This window comes from Streptopelia decaocto, assembly GCF_964273445.1.
Source record: "Streptopelia decaocto genome assembly, chromosome: 7".
Lineage (NCBI taxonomy): Eukaryota > Metazoa > Chordata > Aves > Columbiformes > Columbidae > Streptopelia > Streptopelia decaocto.
In genome coordinates this window covers 22,759,411-22,776,548 of record NC_138661.1, presented here as the reverse complement: position 1 = coordinate 22,776,548, position 17,138 = coordinate 22,759,411, and the positions used below count along the sequence as shown (strand labels likewise).

The following is a 17,138-nucleotide window of genomic DNA, read 5'->3' as shown; positions in this document are numbered from 1 at the left end:
CTATCAAAATGGTAGAAGATGAACTGATGGATGAAGGAATAGAAAGATTAATCAAAGAGACAGAACACATAATAGCTGTCTTGCCCATATGGGTTCTTGGCTTGAGTGAGGTAAGATGAAACTGTTTCCAATCAACATTTTTGAATGCTTGTAGATTTGGTCTCCCTTTGGTACCACTGTTACGTTATTCATAATAATGAAACAGTTCATTTTTGGAAAACAAATATAACACACCTTTCTGAAGTGGCAACACTACTTTTTCTTTTTTTTTTTTTCTTCTTTTTTTAAATTTTATTTTATAAACAGATTTAAAATATTTTTAAGAGGGGACCAGGTTTACAGTCTTGAATTATGTGAGCAATAAGCAAGACATTGAACACTATTAACTTCACTGAGATTATATATGTGAGTAAAAAGAAGTATTATTCCTAAATTGTTCAACTTAAGAAGTCATAAACCCAGCAGATTTCCTTAGCAGAATATGTGGTGTCTGCTAAGGCACAGATGTTACCTATTCTGCAATTGGATGAGCTAATAAAGACCCACAAGCATCTCATCAAAATAACTGATCCTGGAAGTTCCTAATTCTTCAAATCTCACTTACATGTGAAGTCTCACTGATGTGAGTGGCTATACTTTTGAAGGAAGAACTATTAGCATGAATTAGGATTTGCAAAATAAGGCCCCAAAATTTCTCCTAGTGTTACAGAAAAGTTCCACTTCACTAAGATTTCTCTGTGATATTTTTCATTGGTATTCAGTTTTTCAAATGAAGAAGTCAATGAGAGAGCAAACAAAGAAACCAGAGCTTGAACTGTTAGGAATATTTACAAAACACCTCAGAAACTTAAAATATGCTCATCATTTTTCTCCAGTATGACACTAAAATAGCAGAAGGAAGAGTTCTCTGTGGAAGAGAAGCACTGTAAGTCTTCAAACCTTACACACCTAGTAGAATTTACTAATGTAAACAGTTCCTCAGTAAAATTCAGTGGCCAAAAATTTTTACTTAGGGGAAATAAGGGCTTCAGAACCATGTCATCAAAAGAATAATTAGAAGAGACCTATGGTGGCAGATTATGTGTATACTCTCTCAATAGTTTCTCTCATTCCATATGCATTTCCCTGTTGTCTTTATTCATGCACGTTTACACCATTGTAGAATGAAGAATGAGGAATGACAGGTTGTAGATGACTCCAACAAGTGATTCTTCTTTTAGCAAACACAGTTATAGTACCAGTTCTGTCTCCAGCGTTGACTATATGGTGCAGTGCATGAATCCTAGACAGGAAGACCACTTACCAAACAAGGAAGACCTCAAAACACACAATGAAAGTTATTTTTTTACTGAAGTGTGGCCACCTCCTTGGAATACAATTTCTTTTAGCATTAGAAGATGTGGAGGAAGGCCCAGAAATAGATAAACGATCTATTTTTCAGCCTTAATATACTAACTTCTCAGCCTTGAAAGTAAAGCAAGAGGTATGACAGGCATGTCTAAAGCTGTGCTATGAGCTTGAGTTAGAATAGATGACATCCTGAGAAGAGTGATAAAAGTGAGAGAACCCCTTTCCTATCCTGGCTTGGGGAGCTCTCCCAGTTGAAACAGCAAAAATTCTCATTCCTCATCGTCGCTTACCCCTTTTCTCTTTGGTAAAACATGAAAAACGATACAGCATTGATTCAGGAGGAGAAAGGAATGGAAATTGAAAGCTTTGAATGGTCAGTATCTTCCCTTTGTTTTCTGGGATAACATCTCAGACTCTGTGTTATTTACTCATCTCACCTTTTGGCATTCTATCGTGAGTGAAGTGGGAAGAAAGGAGCAGTAGCAAGTGAAATGTTTGGGTATGGAGGGTCAGAGACAGTATGGAGAGAAATATAGTCCTAGAGATAGGGAATGTATGAGGAAAAGGGAAAATATCCATTAAAAAATCCAAAGCACAGCAGGACAGAGAAGAAAAGCAAACTCTGGGGATGTGGTATATGGGAATAGTTTGGCCTTCTACAGTGTAAAGTCCCTTTTCCTCTGGTTCAGAGAGCAGATGGGCTGAGACAGCTGAATATTTTGACAGATATTTTTATTGGATCATATTTTCCTCATAGACAAGAAGAAAGGCTCTATTTTTACATGCTGAGGATGTGTGGCTTCAGTGCATGTTTGTTGATGTTTTAATACACATATGTGGCCTCTGGTAAGTTTAAAACCTCCTGAGATGCAGAATGTTGCATCAGGTGTTTCAAGACTTTCCAGGGAAGGATGCCCTCCATTTTTATTTCTCATTTCTTCATCAATGCAGTTACTCCACCCTGATCAAGTCCTGGTGTTTCATTTACAAATCTGTGGATGAGGAGCACAAGGAGTGCGCAGCCCACCTCCACATGTCCATATGTTAACACCTCTCCATACATTTTTGCTTAGTTAGCTAGGGCCCTCTTTGGGGACAGGAACTCCTTTCAGATACATTTCTTCTCTTGTCCCCATTCTCTTCCCCGTGGTCCATCCTGTCACCATAAGATGATGCAACACCGCATCACCACTTGACTTCGAGACCCGTCACGACGACCACCAAAATTGGTGAGCTCCCCCTCACATTTTGATCTACTCTAACCACTTGCTGTGAAGGAATGAGGCATGGGTTATAGGCTGTGCTTTGCTACATGGTGGCATTTTGCAGCTCTCATCAGGGTGGACTAGAGAGATGAAGTGGTGAGTGAGAACTGGGGAGTGGGAAAGGGATGGGAACATATGGTGCAGACTTCATAAAAATGGGAAAACACAGCAGATATTTGAATGATGATTGACTTGATGCTGCATTGATAACCTTTCTGAGTTCTGCCCAGTCTGGTTTTCTGTTACTTCAACAGATTCCAGGTGGCATGCCCCTGATCTTCTGAGGAACAGCAAAATTATAGGCACCACCTTTGCATTGATGAAGCAATTTATTTCTTAACATAGTCAACCTAGTGTAGCCTGGGACATAAGGAATATTTAGCCAGTCCAGGCTGAATGTGATTTAAGTGTCCTGAAAAACTAGGTGAATTGGCAATTGTTACTAGATTTATTTTTTTATAAATATATTTTTCATAACATAGGATATTAGACCACTCCTAACACTCAAGGTGGGACCTCGAGTAAACCACTTAGCCTGCCTACATTTGAATTTCACTGTCTGTAAGAGGGGAGTCACATGTAAGGCATTCTGCGGCTTAACTGTCTGAAGCACGTTATCCTCACTATTGCAAAAACTTTGCTCTTTCAGAGACATCACAAATGTTTGCATTTGGTGTTTTTTTGGTTTTAGATTTGTGAGCCTTCACAACACAAAATTTACAGGTGAAAGATCATGATTGATCCTGACGTAGCGTTCCTACCCAGTCCTGACATCACCATCATTTTTTTTCTGATATTTTACTGTCCTCAAGCCACCCTTTAAACCTTTGCATTATGAAAAGTGGCTTTATGAGTTAATTCCATCCTTTAACCAGGCAAAATAGAAGGTTTATTTATGGGCTAAAGCTTCACAGATAGTGCAATCTGAATTGATAGTAGAAAAATAGCCACATATTGAAGCCTTATTTGTAGTTTAAAATGGGTCCAATTCTAAAAGAATGGGTTCATATTTCTGACTGAGTCAAAGGTCCTCCAGAGTTTTGATGTGTGAGTGGATGTTGAAGTATGAGGCTCAGTTTTAGCTGTCCTTGCTTTCCGGCTAATCTTTCTTATTAAGGAGCTTTAGGCAGTACATTTCCACAGTATTTCTGCAGCCATTATAAACACTACCAAGAACGAATCTTCTTCTTTGTTGTCCGTCATTTCTGGCCAGGACTCAATGTAAGATGCAAAATTGAAGGAAATGTCTGGCAATAATGTTATTCACCCCCCTTCACTAGGACGACAGTTAACGATCTTCAACACCCAGGCGCAAATAGCCATAGGAGGGAAGGATAGAGGACGTCTCTTCCAAGGCCAGCTCTCCGGTCTCTATTACAATGGCTTGAAAGTGCTGAACATGGCAGCAGAGAACAACCCCAACATTAAAATCAATGGAAGTGTCCGACTTGTTGGGGAAGTCCCTTCCATCTTGGGAACAACACCTACAACCTCCGTGCCACCGGAAATGTCTACTACAGTCATGGAAACCACAACTACAATGGCCACCACTACAACCCGAAAAAATCGTTCGCCACCCAGCATCCAGGTGAGTCAATTAGTCCTCTGCATTTCATTGGGTTCTTTGTTTTGCTGCTCATTTCTAAACTCACAGGAGCTGTGTTCTCTGAATCATGCTTCCTATAATTCTTTATTTTAATAATATTGTATAGTGTAAATTAACACAAAATGTTGTCCTCTTTTGTTGGTGAACAAAAAACTGGATGAATTATTATAGCACATGTACATGAAAATGGGACAGGTTTTGCTTCTGTTCTAGTTCAACCCCATTTATGTACGTAAGAGTGCCCCAGTGTGAACGAGAACATGATTTTAACTATGTTTCTGCAGTTTCATATGTGAAGAAATGTATTCCTAAGAGAGTTACAAAGCTTAATGGGAGGTGGTTGTATGGTTATTTATTATTATGACAGTATGTACTGCTGCAACAGTGAAGTTCATAATGGGGAGAAAAGCAATGAAGCATTGCTTCCAGGTAGAGCCATTTTTCATTTCCCTTTTAAGGCCTTCCTGTAGAAAATTTTCAAGAAACACTATCAAAATTAGTTTCTTGCAAACTGCAGTTGTTCCAACATAGAGCAGTTCCAACATCCTTGGTAAAAATCATTCCTACAAAAAAATTAATTTCAGATGTTCTGATTTAATTGTGCCAATGTTGCATTTTCAGTCCTAAAAATGCAGTGGTTTTGGAACCACTTATGTGGCAGCCAGAATGTGGTACTGATTAGAAATTAACACCTTAAATTTGCTGTCCTTGTCTGTGCAAAGAAAAGAACCCTGTAAATAACCTATCTGAGCAGCGTATAAGATTTTGAAAACTATTTCAGTGGCATACTATCATGTTATCAACTAGGATGAAACACTGGTTTTAAAATCTTTATTTACATCAGAACCTTATCCTGTAGAAATCAATATGCTTTCCTTGACACCAGCATATACTGGCTGAGACACTGACGAGTGATTATTAATCAGAATGTGCCTTTATTAAAACTCCAGATAAATGTATATTGTTGTCTAGTTGGATAAAAAATTGAAATTATTCCATCTCCTTCCCTGAAACAATTTCTGCTGCCTTAATGAAATCAAGGACTTTGAAATCTGTAATCATGCAAGTTGCGTGCTTGCTTCCTAACCGCTCCAGAAGGTTTAATCCGTTATTGGTTGTGTTTATACATATATATGACTATTATTTTTATTTTTAATTTAGTGCTGGTCATGTAGGATAAGAAAACACAAAAATAGTTCTCTTAATTGTGTAGGAGGTTAGGTCACACTTGGAGTATTGTGTCCAGTTCTGGGCTCTGCAGTACAAAAGAGAGGTGGAGCTACTGGAGTGAGTCCAGCAAAGGGCCTGGACTCAGAGAGCACTGGGACTTTTCAGCCTGGAGAAGAGAAGGCACATGGGAGAACTTATCAATGTGTACAAATAACTGAAGGGAGGGTGTATGGAAAACAGTGGTGCCCAGTGATGGGACCAAAGACAATGAACTTCAACTGAAACACAGGAGGTTTTCTCTAAACAACAGGAAACACCTCTTTACTGTGAAGGTAACTAAGCACAGGCACGGTTGTTCAGAAAGGTTGTGGAATGCCTATCCTTGTAAATATTCAAAAACCATCTGCCCATGATCCTGGGCAACTGGCTCTGGGCGACCTGCTTGAGCAGGGAGGTTGGACCAGATGATCTCCAGAAGTCCCTTCCAACCACAACCATTCTGTGGTTCTGTGAGGTACCTCTGGCTGCAGTAGAATTTACATCTCTTACAGTAATTAATTCCAAGCCAAGGTTTAACATAGCCCCCTTTGGTATTCTGTAGATCCAGTTGGCAGCAGGATTGGGATTAATTGAGTTATTAGCCTCAAACACCCAACAGATGATTTATAAAGGCTCAGCTAAACGAGAGGAAATTACTTCAGGTTTGGTCAATATTTTTCATAAACTTTGAAAGTATTATGGTGCCTTCTCCTCAGCAGCTTGTTCTAGTGTTAGAGAAAAATCTTTGTACAATTACATCTCCAGAAGAATGAAGTCTGTGGTCCTGATCCTGCTCTTGTTAGTTTATTGGAGATTTTCTGTAATTTATAAAGGCAGCAGAACTATATTTAACTATAGGAATGAAGCAGAGAGTAGCACTGGACCTTTGTAGGCTGGGTCAAGCTGGAAATGACCCTGGCTTACTCTTCAGAAAGCTTCCTGCCTAACCCACATGGCAGTTCACTCAGCCTGTAGAGACCTCTGTGTGCTGAAAGAACATCAGGAAGATTTAATAAAGTGTCAAAGAGCTTCTAAAAACATGGTTAGAGCAGTGATTTCCTGGATACACATGCACCACAACAAATGGCCTCATCTCAGCTGATATTAAAGCAATAACTCTTTGACACTTCATGCTACCCACGGAAGGAAAGATAAAGGTCAATATGTACCTCCATTACAACTTTCTGCATTTCAATATCAGGCTCTTTTATTGCTGTTGCAGCACAGATGGCTTCCCTTTCTTCCTTACTTTTGGTAAAATTTGATTCTGTCAGCTTAAGTTGCGTTATTTGTGCGGTGAAAGTGAGAAGAAATTGTCTTTTTCCATTTGGACAGTATCTCCAGCCGTGGTTTTCAGATACCTAATGGTTATTTTATCTTGCTTGTGTTCAACATCGCCATTGTCAAGCCTGCTTACAATTTGAGATCTAAGTGGTGGAAAAATCTAATAGAACAAGTTTGTTCTTTGGGGAACGTAAAATATAGCTACCTAAGGCTATGAGCAGTACGAACACAGTTAGTTATTACTTTGCTCCAGCTTTCTCTTCTCTTTCTCTGCTCGGAAATAAACATTTTTTCTTCACTTTCAAGGCCTGTCAAAGTTTAGCCTCTTTCCCCATTCTGATCAGCATGATTCAAGCATTTTTTTTCTCACTTCTTATATTTGATCATAGGAATCTTTCTGATACCATCCGCCAGGCAACAGCAGACTGTTCTTCCAATACCACTTAAACTCTCCTTTCATCATGATGCACACCAAAAAGTTGTCAGAGTTTAGGCTGATGATGGTCTAAGGCAGTTGCTTATCAAGCCAATCAGTATAGTCACTTTTTTTTTTGTTACATATTATCAATTTTTCTCTATCTATGTGTGATATATTGTTTTATGCTTGAATTGTAGTCTTCTTGGGTCCAAAAAGTACTTTTTAGTCTGCGTGTGTACTCAGCAGAGAATGGTTCTGGCTCATTGTGGAAATACCAAGCATGATGAAAAGTGAAAGTAAAGCATCTATGCAAAATAGCAATAATCAGCATAGGGAATTATTGTTCTTACTGTATTAGAAGTGTCTGTGCTATTTGTGTTACTCATTTTCGTATGCAAGTAACTAAAGCTTCCCCTTTTCAAAATGCATATAAAGCTTGTGTGGAATATAAAGTTTCTAGTCTGAAAATGACACATAATCCAGGGGAATTTCAGTAGGATTTAGATTTACACATCACTTATTGGGAAGTACAGACAAACATGATAACACCAAACATTTCTTCTGTTTGTAGTGTACACTAAGGTATCATCTGCAGTTAGGCAGTCTGAGTACTGCCAGAAGTGTTTTAGAGCACAGTTAGACTAAAACAGCTGGGAAAATGAAGTGCTTTAAAGATATACAATCTATGCACAGAACAATGATGTGCTTTTCAATTTGTGAAGATCCCAAATATGGGATATAGTCTTGGACAAACATCCAAGACAAAGACAGATGAGAAAATAATATTACTGAAAATAACCTGGTGGTGATGATGTTAGCATTGAAAGTGTCTATAACTTCACTTTGGTTTAACATTTATAATAACATTTCTGCAAGACAGTGAAACTCAGAGGACAAACAAGATTTGAGTGAGAAACAGTTGAGACATATGACTGTATGCTACATGGATAGGGACATTTCTGTGACTCAAATTTCTTTCAGAGAGGCCTAGAAGGAAGGTAACAAATGCTGACCTTTTCCTGTTAACTGAAAATGAGAGAGAAAAAGGAGTTTTGATTTGTGTATGTTTCAGTAAGCTGCAAACGGTGCTTGTGCTCTGCTGCCCCGAGTAGAAATGCTGATTTGACTTTCTCACATGTCGTTTTGTTCTGAATTCAAGCACAGTCTATTCAGAAGTGACAAGTGTTGTACTAAATTCCTGCTGCTGGTCTCAGGGTCCTGACACACCAGACTATCCTGTAATAATAACCTCTCTGGGACTTCTGCTTTGCCATGTTACCCTAAGAAAGCTTCAAAGACAAGCCATTAGCTCCTGCGCATGGTCAAGCAGCATGCTGCACAGGCTGCTATAAGGTAAGGGTCACCATACTGTGCCATGCTGTACTGACACAAGGCTGCCATGCTTCTCATAGGGCTGCTTCATTAGTAATTGTTAAAGGTCCTGGTATCCCACATGTCCGTATTTCCTGATTTAAAGCAGAGCTTCAATTACTAGTGAAGTAGTTCAGAGATTTCTGAGTTTGAGAGACTTCTGTGAAAATGAGTTGAAGTGACACTCATTCTTTTGGCGTCTGCTTCCATGTGAACTGCTTACATGCTCAGAATTTATTTAGTGAGTCAGTGCTCAAAGGTTTTTGGGAGACTCTCCGTATGCTCTCCAGTGACACGTTCTGTCCAGTTCACAGCTGGGACATTCAGTTTTCAAACAATTTGTGTAAATATATCTTTTAAGTTAGTTACTAAGTAATGATAGTTTAGAAGAGCATGCATGGTGGTACGTGAGTCTTCCATTCACAACATCTTCAGTTCAGTGAGTCCAAGATATGATTCCAGGTGGTGTGTGTCTCCTTAAGGAGAACTGCTCCAGATAAATTTCTGGAGGCTCTAGGGCCCACTGATTTAGGACAGGCCTCTAATATGTCTGCCCTATACCATGGATGGCTGGGTCCCAAGACCAAAATCACAGTTTTCTGTGAAAAAGAGATCAGAACCCTTTTGGGAGGACAGATGGACTTTGGTTATGCTCTCCATGCAGAACCAAAAACTGTGTAGCCTGTTACAGATCCAGGGCATGTCTCAGCTTCTTTATCTTTAAGATGAGGATAATGACACTTGTCACACTGTTCAAACTATAGATTGGAGGTGAAAAGAATAAATTATTTGTGGATGTTTTCAGCCATATCTTAGAGCAACAAATTGACATTATAGGATACATAATATGCAGACAGTTCTCTCTAATGAATGGACGAGGGGATCTGCCCATTACACATATGGAGAGTACAACTCATTGACATGGATCAGAATAAGGTTCTCAACTTTTATTTTAACCATTAGGCTTTCCAGCCTTCTAACTGTGTTTTAAATTGAAGCTCCAATAATCTTGATTAATGTCTTTCCATAACATGCATCTCCAGGCTAAATCCTTTCTTACCATGTATATCACAAAGGGAAATAGCACAGAAGATTTTTCAGTCTAATTAGACTTTCACTGTCAGCTAAGACAAATACAATTGCCTGACCCTTGGTCTTGCCTAGGTACTTTCTTTTACACGCATAGATAATAATATTTGGGGGGAAGAAATTGGCCTTTCATTTACTTTGTGCTTCTTATAGGTCACTAGTGACATTTTCATCCCAAGACTGCAAAACTCTAATGAAAAAAGAGCTTTTGATGAGTCTCTGCTTTAAAGACTGACTTCATTGGCCCATTGGTACCTCTGAGAATTACATGGTCTGGCTCTCATCCCTCCTTTTCTTCATCTTCCTCAACTATTTTTTCTTAAAGAGACCAAAGCCCCTATCCTGAACTCTCTTTCAGAGTAGAATCCTTTCTCCTGCACTACAGTCCTGTTGAGTGAGATGGTGGACTTGCTGCAGTCAAATGCACAAAATGGCTTTTAATTTTTCACAGTCACATCTCTTCTGTGATGATTAGATGGCAACATGGTTTGGGCAGAGAAAGAAAGCAGAGTTTGGAAGCAAGAATCCAAATGTGGGATAGAAAATTTTCATGCAAACTACTGTTCATGTAGATTACAGAGTAATTAATTCAATAATACCAAATGACCTTTAAATACTCCACAAGGTTGTAGTATAGAAATGGATTTAGTGCACACTAAAATACAGAATCTTTGGTGTGTAATGTAGAATCTGCCTAGCCAGAAACATGTATACGTTATGCCGATGTTCTGTATGGGAAAAGGATAAAAATATTTGCCAAGTTTTATCTGAATATTGGATGGGGGTGTGATATGGTGTGTATAAATTATATTTATTGATCCAGTGATCCAGATACTCAGATTACCTATAGAGCTCATATAATCTAAAATATAGTGCTATATTTCCATTATTTCATTCACTTTTTTGCAGAAGACAGGTGTACTATACTTCTGGAAGTGCTGTAGTGAACCAGGAGTTCAGTAACCATCCAAAAAGAGAATGTGATTTTACTGTAATATTTTTCCAGAGCTGCCTACACTCCCAAGTGCTGACAAGTACTGATGATGGAAATAAGCTCAGCCTTGTATTTCTGCTAAGCATAATTACAGTAATAAAGAACACTGTATTTGTAAAACAGCTCATGCATATGCTAGTGTATGCTGTCATTTGTTGACATTATCAACAATGATATTTGAGCATTTAACTTAGTAACCATTGTCAACTCTAAATGTTCACTACTCTTTCGTGACTCCAGGGGAGGGATTTGATTAAATGTGTGTGGCAAACTTGAGTGGCACGAGTTGACACATAGTACAACTTCTTGATATATATCTTATGCTCAAGGTTTTGGGTAACCTGGTTTTATATATAGTAGCATTGTCAAGTAGTCACTTCAGCCATTTCTCTTTGTGTTCTGCTGCGAACCACATTGTCTTTTTGTTTCTTCAGACTAATACTTTACACAAGGCCTGAGTTAGCTGATTTATTTCTACACGAGTAGAGTTTACATTGCTTTTAATCTGCAGACATGAAAAATCATTTGGGATTTGCAGCAAAATCTCAGCTGGTGTTTTTGACATGTGTATCCAGTTTTGCTCTACTGCAATTTTTGGAAATCAAGATTTGGCCCAGAATATGAAGGGGAGGCTGGTCTAGCATTTTTTTTAGAATTTCAGCAGTTCTTTTTATTTTAACTGATAATTTTTTTATCTTGATCAAGAACTTATTGAAATATTTGCTTGATTTTAGGTGACCAAAAAGCATGCCCTTTTCTATAATAAAAGAATAAGAAGATGTAATAACAGCTATAGTAAGCTGATACCTACCATCTTCAGACAGGTAGACAGGCATGCATTTCTCAGAAAATACCCTTAATAACATTAGTATGTACTTTTTTTTTTTAGGGCACAGCATTCTTTTGTGTATTTAGGCATATGATTTACCCTGCCAAAAAGGATTCTTGAAAGTCATGTAGAATATTATTTTCAAAGTCTGATTAATAAAGTACTTAGGATCTAAAGCTACTATAGTTGACCATACATTTGATCACAAGACAAATGAAAGGATAGGAAAAGTGTGTTGTTCTGGAATGGTTGTGCAGCAACAAAATATGGTTAAGAGATCAAATAGTGCAAAAGTAACTGTTTAGAAATAATGGAGTAGAATCAATTGTTACGGCTCAAATATAGTTGGAGGATTGGCTCGTGTTTTCTTGTAGCTTATCTGCTCTGCTTGCTATTTATATACTTCAGGGAAGTGCCTAGAAGCTGCAGATATTGTCAGAATGCTTCCAGAGCATATAGTTCCATTTTGGTTGTGGTGGTTTTTTATTTGGTTTTGTTCTGTTTTGTTTTGGGTTTTTTTGCTGTTTTGTTTGGGGTTGGTTTGTTTTTATATATATATATATATATAAAATACATGCATCTATCTATACATATAAAATATATATGAAAGACTGTCTGAGAGGTGGGACTCAATGATCTCTGAGGTCTTTTCCAACCCAGTCGATTCTGTGATTCTGTGTGATTCTGTGAATGTAGCTCTTCCCTTTCCTAGTTCATATTTGAATGAATGTGCAGAAATTAGAAACACACCATGCTGTTGTGACAGACCCTCTTTCTGAAACCATCTAATTAATGCCTTGGGTTTTCTGTAGAATGATGGTGTTGTTAACCAGTAGAAACACAAGAATTTCTGCTTGTTTCTTTTTCATCTGTGGGATGAGTTGTCACTGATTTGCAAGATACGTCTCACAGTATGGCTCTTAAAAGTGATGATTAGCAAGACAGGCTATTCAACCACTAATCCTTTCTCTCCTTCCTTAGATGGCATATGAGTAGGTGGGCTGCTGTCCATTTTGATTGCAGAATTACTTCTATTATAATCTGAAAGATTTGTTTCCACAAAATTTCCACAGAAAAATAATGCCAAAGGGGTGAGAACTTGGATTTCAGTTCTCTTGGTATTTCATGGGATGCAAATGTTCCCTTTCTTCTTTCTTATAGTGTGCTTTTGGAAAAAATTTGGTCTGTTGGCTCTTCACTCTTATAGTGACTCGTGAAAGGACAATCCTCTCTCAGAATTTCTTTAAGAGTTTTCCACTGGTGCTGTGCTGCCCATTTTGCTGCATCTTGTATTTGGTTTGCTTAAGGAAATTGATTTGCAGAGACAATTTTGTTGGTAAGGACACTTCCAGGGAATACCAGTAGTTTATTAGGAGGTGTGAGCCAGGGAGTAGGAGATGTTGGGAATGCTCTAATGGCTAAATATATGAAAGTGGATAGTGAAAGGATGAATACTGAAGTGCAGACAACTAAGATCCAAAGGACAAGATACATCTATCTCTCAGAGACATGGAAAGAAAACAGTAAGATTTAAAGAGTGACATGGCTAGAGGTGGTAGGATGATGCTTCTAGCAACTCTGTTTTAGACCGACAAAGATTTGGAGAAAAGAGAAACTCGTGCTCATATGGCTTAGTAACCACCCTTCTACTTTTTAGCCTCTGCTTTGTTCCACACTCCGTTTTCCCCAGGGATAAAGGGCAGTGATTTTGTGCCAAGCTGGCAGTGACTCATTTCATCAGAACTGCTGGTAGTGAGATCCGAGGACCCAGAGCTTCTTCCAAAGCAATGTCAAGTCAGGAGGAGCTGGACTCTCACACTTTTACTAAAATCATGTAAAAACCACCTCATCTACTCACTTGCAACAGCTCTTTTCAACTGTTTTGGAGCAGAAAGACTTATTCTTAGTATAAAAAGAGTTAGGTCAGGTAAGGAGAAAAAATTACTGTATGTTGTGTTCTTCTGACATCCAAGAAATACCCTCAGTGCCCAAGCCATACAGAGAGATTTGCACAAATAGCTTGAATTTAACTTGGTCATAATGTCCTTTCTTTTTCCTGAAAAATGACCTCCAATGAAAGTATAAGGACATGAATGATCTTAATCTGTGGTAACAATGGAGAACCAGTCCTGACTGACTCCAGCAGCATAAATATACAAAATGACAGATTATCCTGCTGCCTCCCTCCCTGCTGTTTGAGCACAAACATACACCCTCAGTAGCACACAGCAAAATTCAAATTGGTCTTTATCTTTTATCTGTAGCCCTAGTGATTAATGCTGCTCTTGCTGGGAAACTAATCGAACAAGGGGAAATATGGAGAAAGAAATATGTATTTCTTAGACTATCGTTATCAGTGCTATTATTATTTCTTTAATATATTTTCCTCCTGTTAGAAGAACTTAATGTACTGACACAGCAGGAAGCGAGAGGTGAGAGCAGATTTGATGGCAAGAAGATGAATGGGGCAGGCCTCAGCAAGGGGAACACAGGCATTTTACAGAAAGATATGAGCTGCTGAGATGCTTTGGGGTTGCGGCATTTCAGCTAAAAAACTGAGAGGCTGGAGCAGGCTGAACACAGGTCCTGAACCAGGAGCTGCCATTTTCTAAGCTTAATTCACTCAGCAACTGTTGACAAACCTCCTCTCTGAAGCATTCTTTAGTTTTCCTGTGCAGTAAAATAAGGATACACTGGTTCTTGATCTGTCTGAGAGCCAAGTTTACAGGCACTAATCTGTAGGATGGGTAATATTTTGTAAATTCCCACAGGTGCTGTATTCCATTTCCCTCCTGTCTGGTCCTTGGCCTAGGTCTTTCATAGTGGTTCTATGACCCTGTAGTCACAGTTTGATCCTTCAGATGTGTACAGCATAGAGCAGAAAATTTACTTTCTCTTGTGGTAAAACCAGAAATTGATGTTTTGAATGGGTGTGACTTAGATTTAAGTAGGAGACCTGTCTTATGAGTGAGTAGGAGTGGATTCCAGTTGTCTTGTTTCCTTGGGATCTTAAGGAAACAGACTTAAAGATAAGGAAATTAAGAGGTCACACCTTGTTTTGCTTTCTCTTTGAGAAGAGGAATAGAGAAAGGAATACCTGTAACAAAGGTAGACTTTTGGAATTAAGGTTCATACTGCCTGTCTCCTTATTTCAGTATTCTGGCTACTTTAACAAGTGTGACCACTCGTTTTTCTAAATATACTCTTGTTGTGGTGTGATGGTGATGAACATCAGAAAAAAAAAAATGAGGTAGAAAGAGGAACAATGTTATCTACTCTGTAGTAGCATTTTTTGGTAGAATCAGTATTTCCTGTGCTCTCTATTACTCTTTGCTGTGGGTATATTGGCATAATGTCCTTTTTCTTCACAGGGAAGGCTCAAGACTTGCAAATATGTTTAGGATCTAAATCTAAAGCATAGTTATCTTAGCTCCCAATTGATTACATTGAGGCAGCAGCTAATCCAGTTGTTCTCTGCTAGAGCCATGCTCTCAGTTTGTATTAACACTTATATTAGAATATGGGTCTCTAGTGCCCAGGTTTGTTTCGTTGTTATAGACAATCTCATTAGAGATATTCATAGAAAAGCAAGCTAAAACTGATTCTGTATGCATGATACGTGCAATTCCTCCACTCACATTAGTTTTGTATGTCTCCCAGTTTACACATAGTACCTAAGTTGTCCTCTCACTGCCTAACACATTACCATTTACTCTATCACGCTTTAGACTTGTGTAATGAACTGAAGTTGTTTTTAAGCAGGTGAGCAATGGTTGTTCAGGTGGCTGCTACTGTCACCTGCTTGTCTTGTGATCTAGCAATTTGTGGGAATGAAATTTAGAAATACAGATATGCTGGGCAGGACAGGATATACAGCTTGCTCACCTGGAGTCCCTGAAGGCATTCAGCTTCAACAGCACCAGAGGAGGACCTCCACAGCAGAGCTTATGGGTTTCTTCCAGAGCCAATAGGGCAGCTGGCCTCACTCTGTAACAGGGCTTTGTACAGGTGCTGGGAATCAATTGTCAGGTAGGATTTCCAGCTGCTAGACATAAATAAGAGTGCCAGGGTGGAAAGGATGGATAGATGGGAGGAAGAAGGATGGTTGTGTGTGTGCCTGAGAAAGAAATACTGTGATGGGAGCCTCTCCTGTAGAGGACTTTTTCCGCCTCCACATCTGACTAATTGTGAGGTATTGTTGTTTGCCTGAAGATGAATATTTCCTTGGTGCTCAAATGGCTGATTGTATGTTGTCCTTCTGTTTATAGAGCTAAGCACAGCACAGAAATTTCTGATTGTTTGGCTGTAGCATTTGTTGCCCTGGCAAGAAGCAAGAACCACTTACAATCTGCTGTGAAAAGGCTTGGTGTCTCTCTGGCTGCCTCTCAACTAATGTCTGACGCTTGCAAGTTGTTTGTTCTGTCCTTTCTTAACTGAATCCATAGAAATGCTGTTGGCTTCTGCTCCATGTGATCCCTGGGGGGAAGGGAGGGAAGAAGTTGGCAAGAACTGGAAAGGAGGGCAAGAGCCTGGCTGTGGACTGTGAAGGACCAGGATCTGTAATGATCACTTTTGCCTTAGGAAATGCTGTAGCAATTGGAGTGAGTTGCAGCCCTGCAGTCTGCAGCTTGTTCTTTTTATGATGGCTTGTTGCACAGTACCAACTAGGCCCCTGGATTAGATTCTGACTCCCACTTCCATAAGACGAGATTTTCTTTGTTGGGGCTTGGGAAGCTCTTCTGCTGCAACTCTTGGCAGGTATTTATGCTCTCCAGCTTACTACTGTAGTGGTGGACACTAAGCATCCAAGGCAGCCAGGGAATTTGAAAGTTAAACAGCATCGAGGCTTCTGCTGGGAGGGGAGAAATAGGGTGAAAGAAGGGCAATGTTGTCACCTTCCCTGAGAGAGTTGCAGATTGAACAGGGCAGAGGATGTAAATAACAGTTTACAGCACCACGGATCAGTCTAGAGGCAGAGGGAGGTAATGGCACAGGCTGCTGTCCCTCTGCTTCTATCAGGCTTGGTCACCTTGAATTTACTGACTGTTTTTCTTCTATTCAAACCTGATTTAATGATAGCAGTAGCTGAAAGTCAGAAGACTTGGGGTTTTTTTTAAAAACTTTTTTTCTGTTGTTAGCTGTTCTTCTGTTGTATTTTTGTCCTTCTAAAGCTGAGAGGTAACTTCTGTGGTGGCAATGAAAGGTGACAGTAGTTAGGCAGTGTCGTACCCCATTTCTTCCACCAGGGCATTACAGAGAAGACAAGAGAAGTGATTACTATTATCCATGGGTACAGCTAAGCTCCATATGGCAACCTGCATTTATAGTACCTGTCGAGTATTGCCTTGGCATGTGAAAGCTATTCAGCTCAGGAACCCATCCACCTGCAGTGGTCCATAAATTTTGAATAAGGCTGTGGTGAGAAATTGTAAATTATTAAAACACCTCTGTAGTTTACCTAGAAATCAGAATCCACTTGTTAATTACATCTCTTTGAGCCAGAAGTCCTCTCCTCCTATCAGCATATTTTTATTTATATGAGTGATTTATTTTACTCTAGAACTATATGGGGTGAATCACAATTTTATCATATTGCAAGTCACAGAATTATTCAACTGTCTTATACAAATTTATTCATATAAGGCAGAGACTTAAAGTCAGCCCAGACCCCTGTCATTCCTCTTCCCTTTTGCTGTCAAGACCCTTTAAGAGGAAAAAAAAAT

At 39.1% G+C, this 17,138-nt stretch overlaps 1 protein-coding gene across 5 annotated transcripts in view; it reads left to right on the top strand.

Moving 5' to 3' along the window:
* Positions 1-17,138, top strand: part of NRXN3 (neurexin 3) — a gene marked incomplete at its 5' end in the record, with an annotated part of 972,314 nt that overhangs the window by 858,964 nt on the left and 96,212 nt on the right. For all 5 annotated transcript variants that reach the window (XM_082057637.1, XM_082057638.1, XM_082057640.1 and 2 more), the window contains one exon: positions 3,896-4,203. In XM_082057637.1, the coding sequence (XP_081913763.1) occupies positions 3,896-4,203 (308 nt within the window). The remainder of the gene's footprint in view (positions 1-3,895; positions 4,204-17,138) is intronic.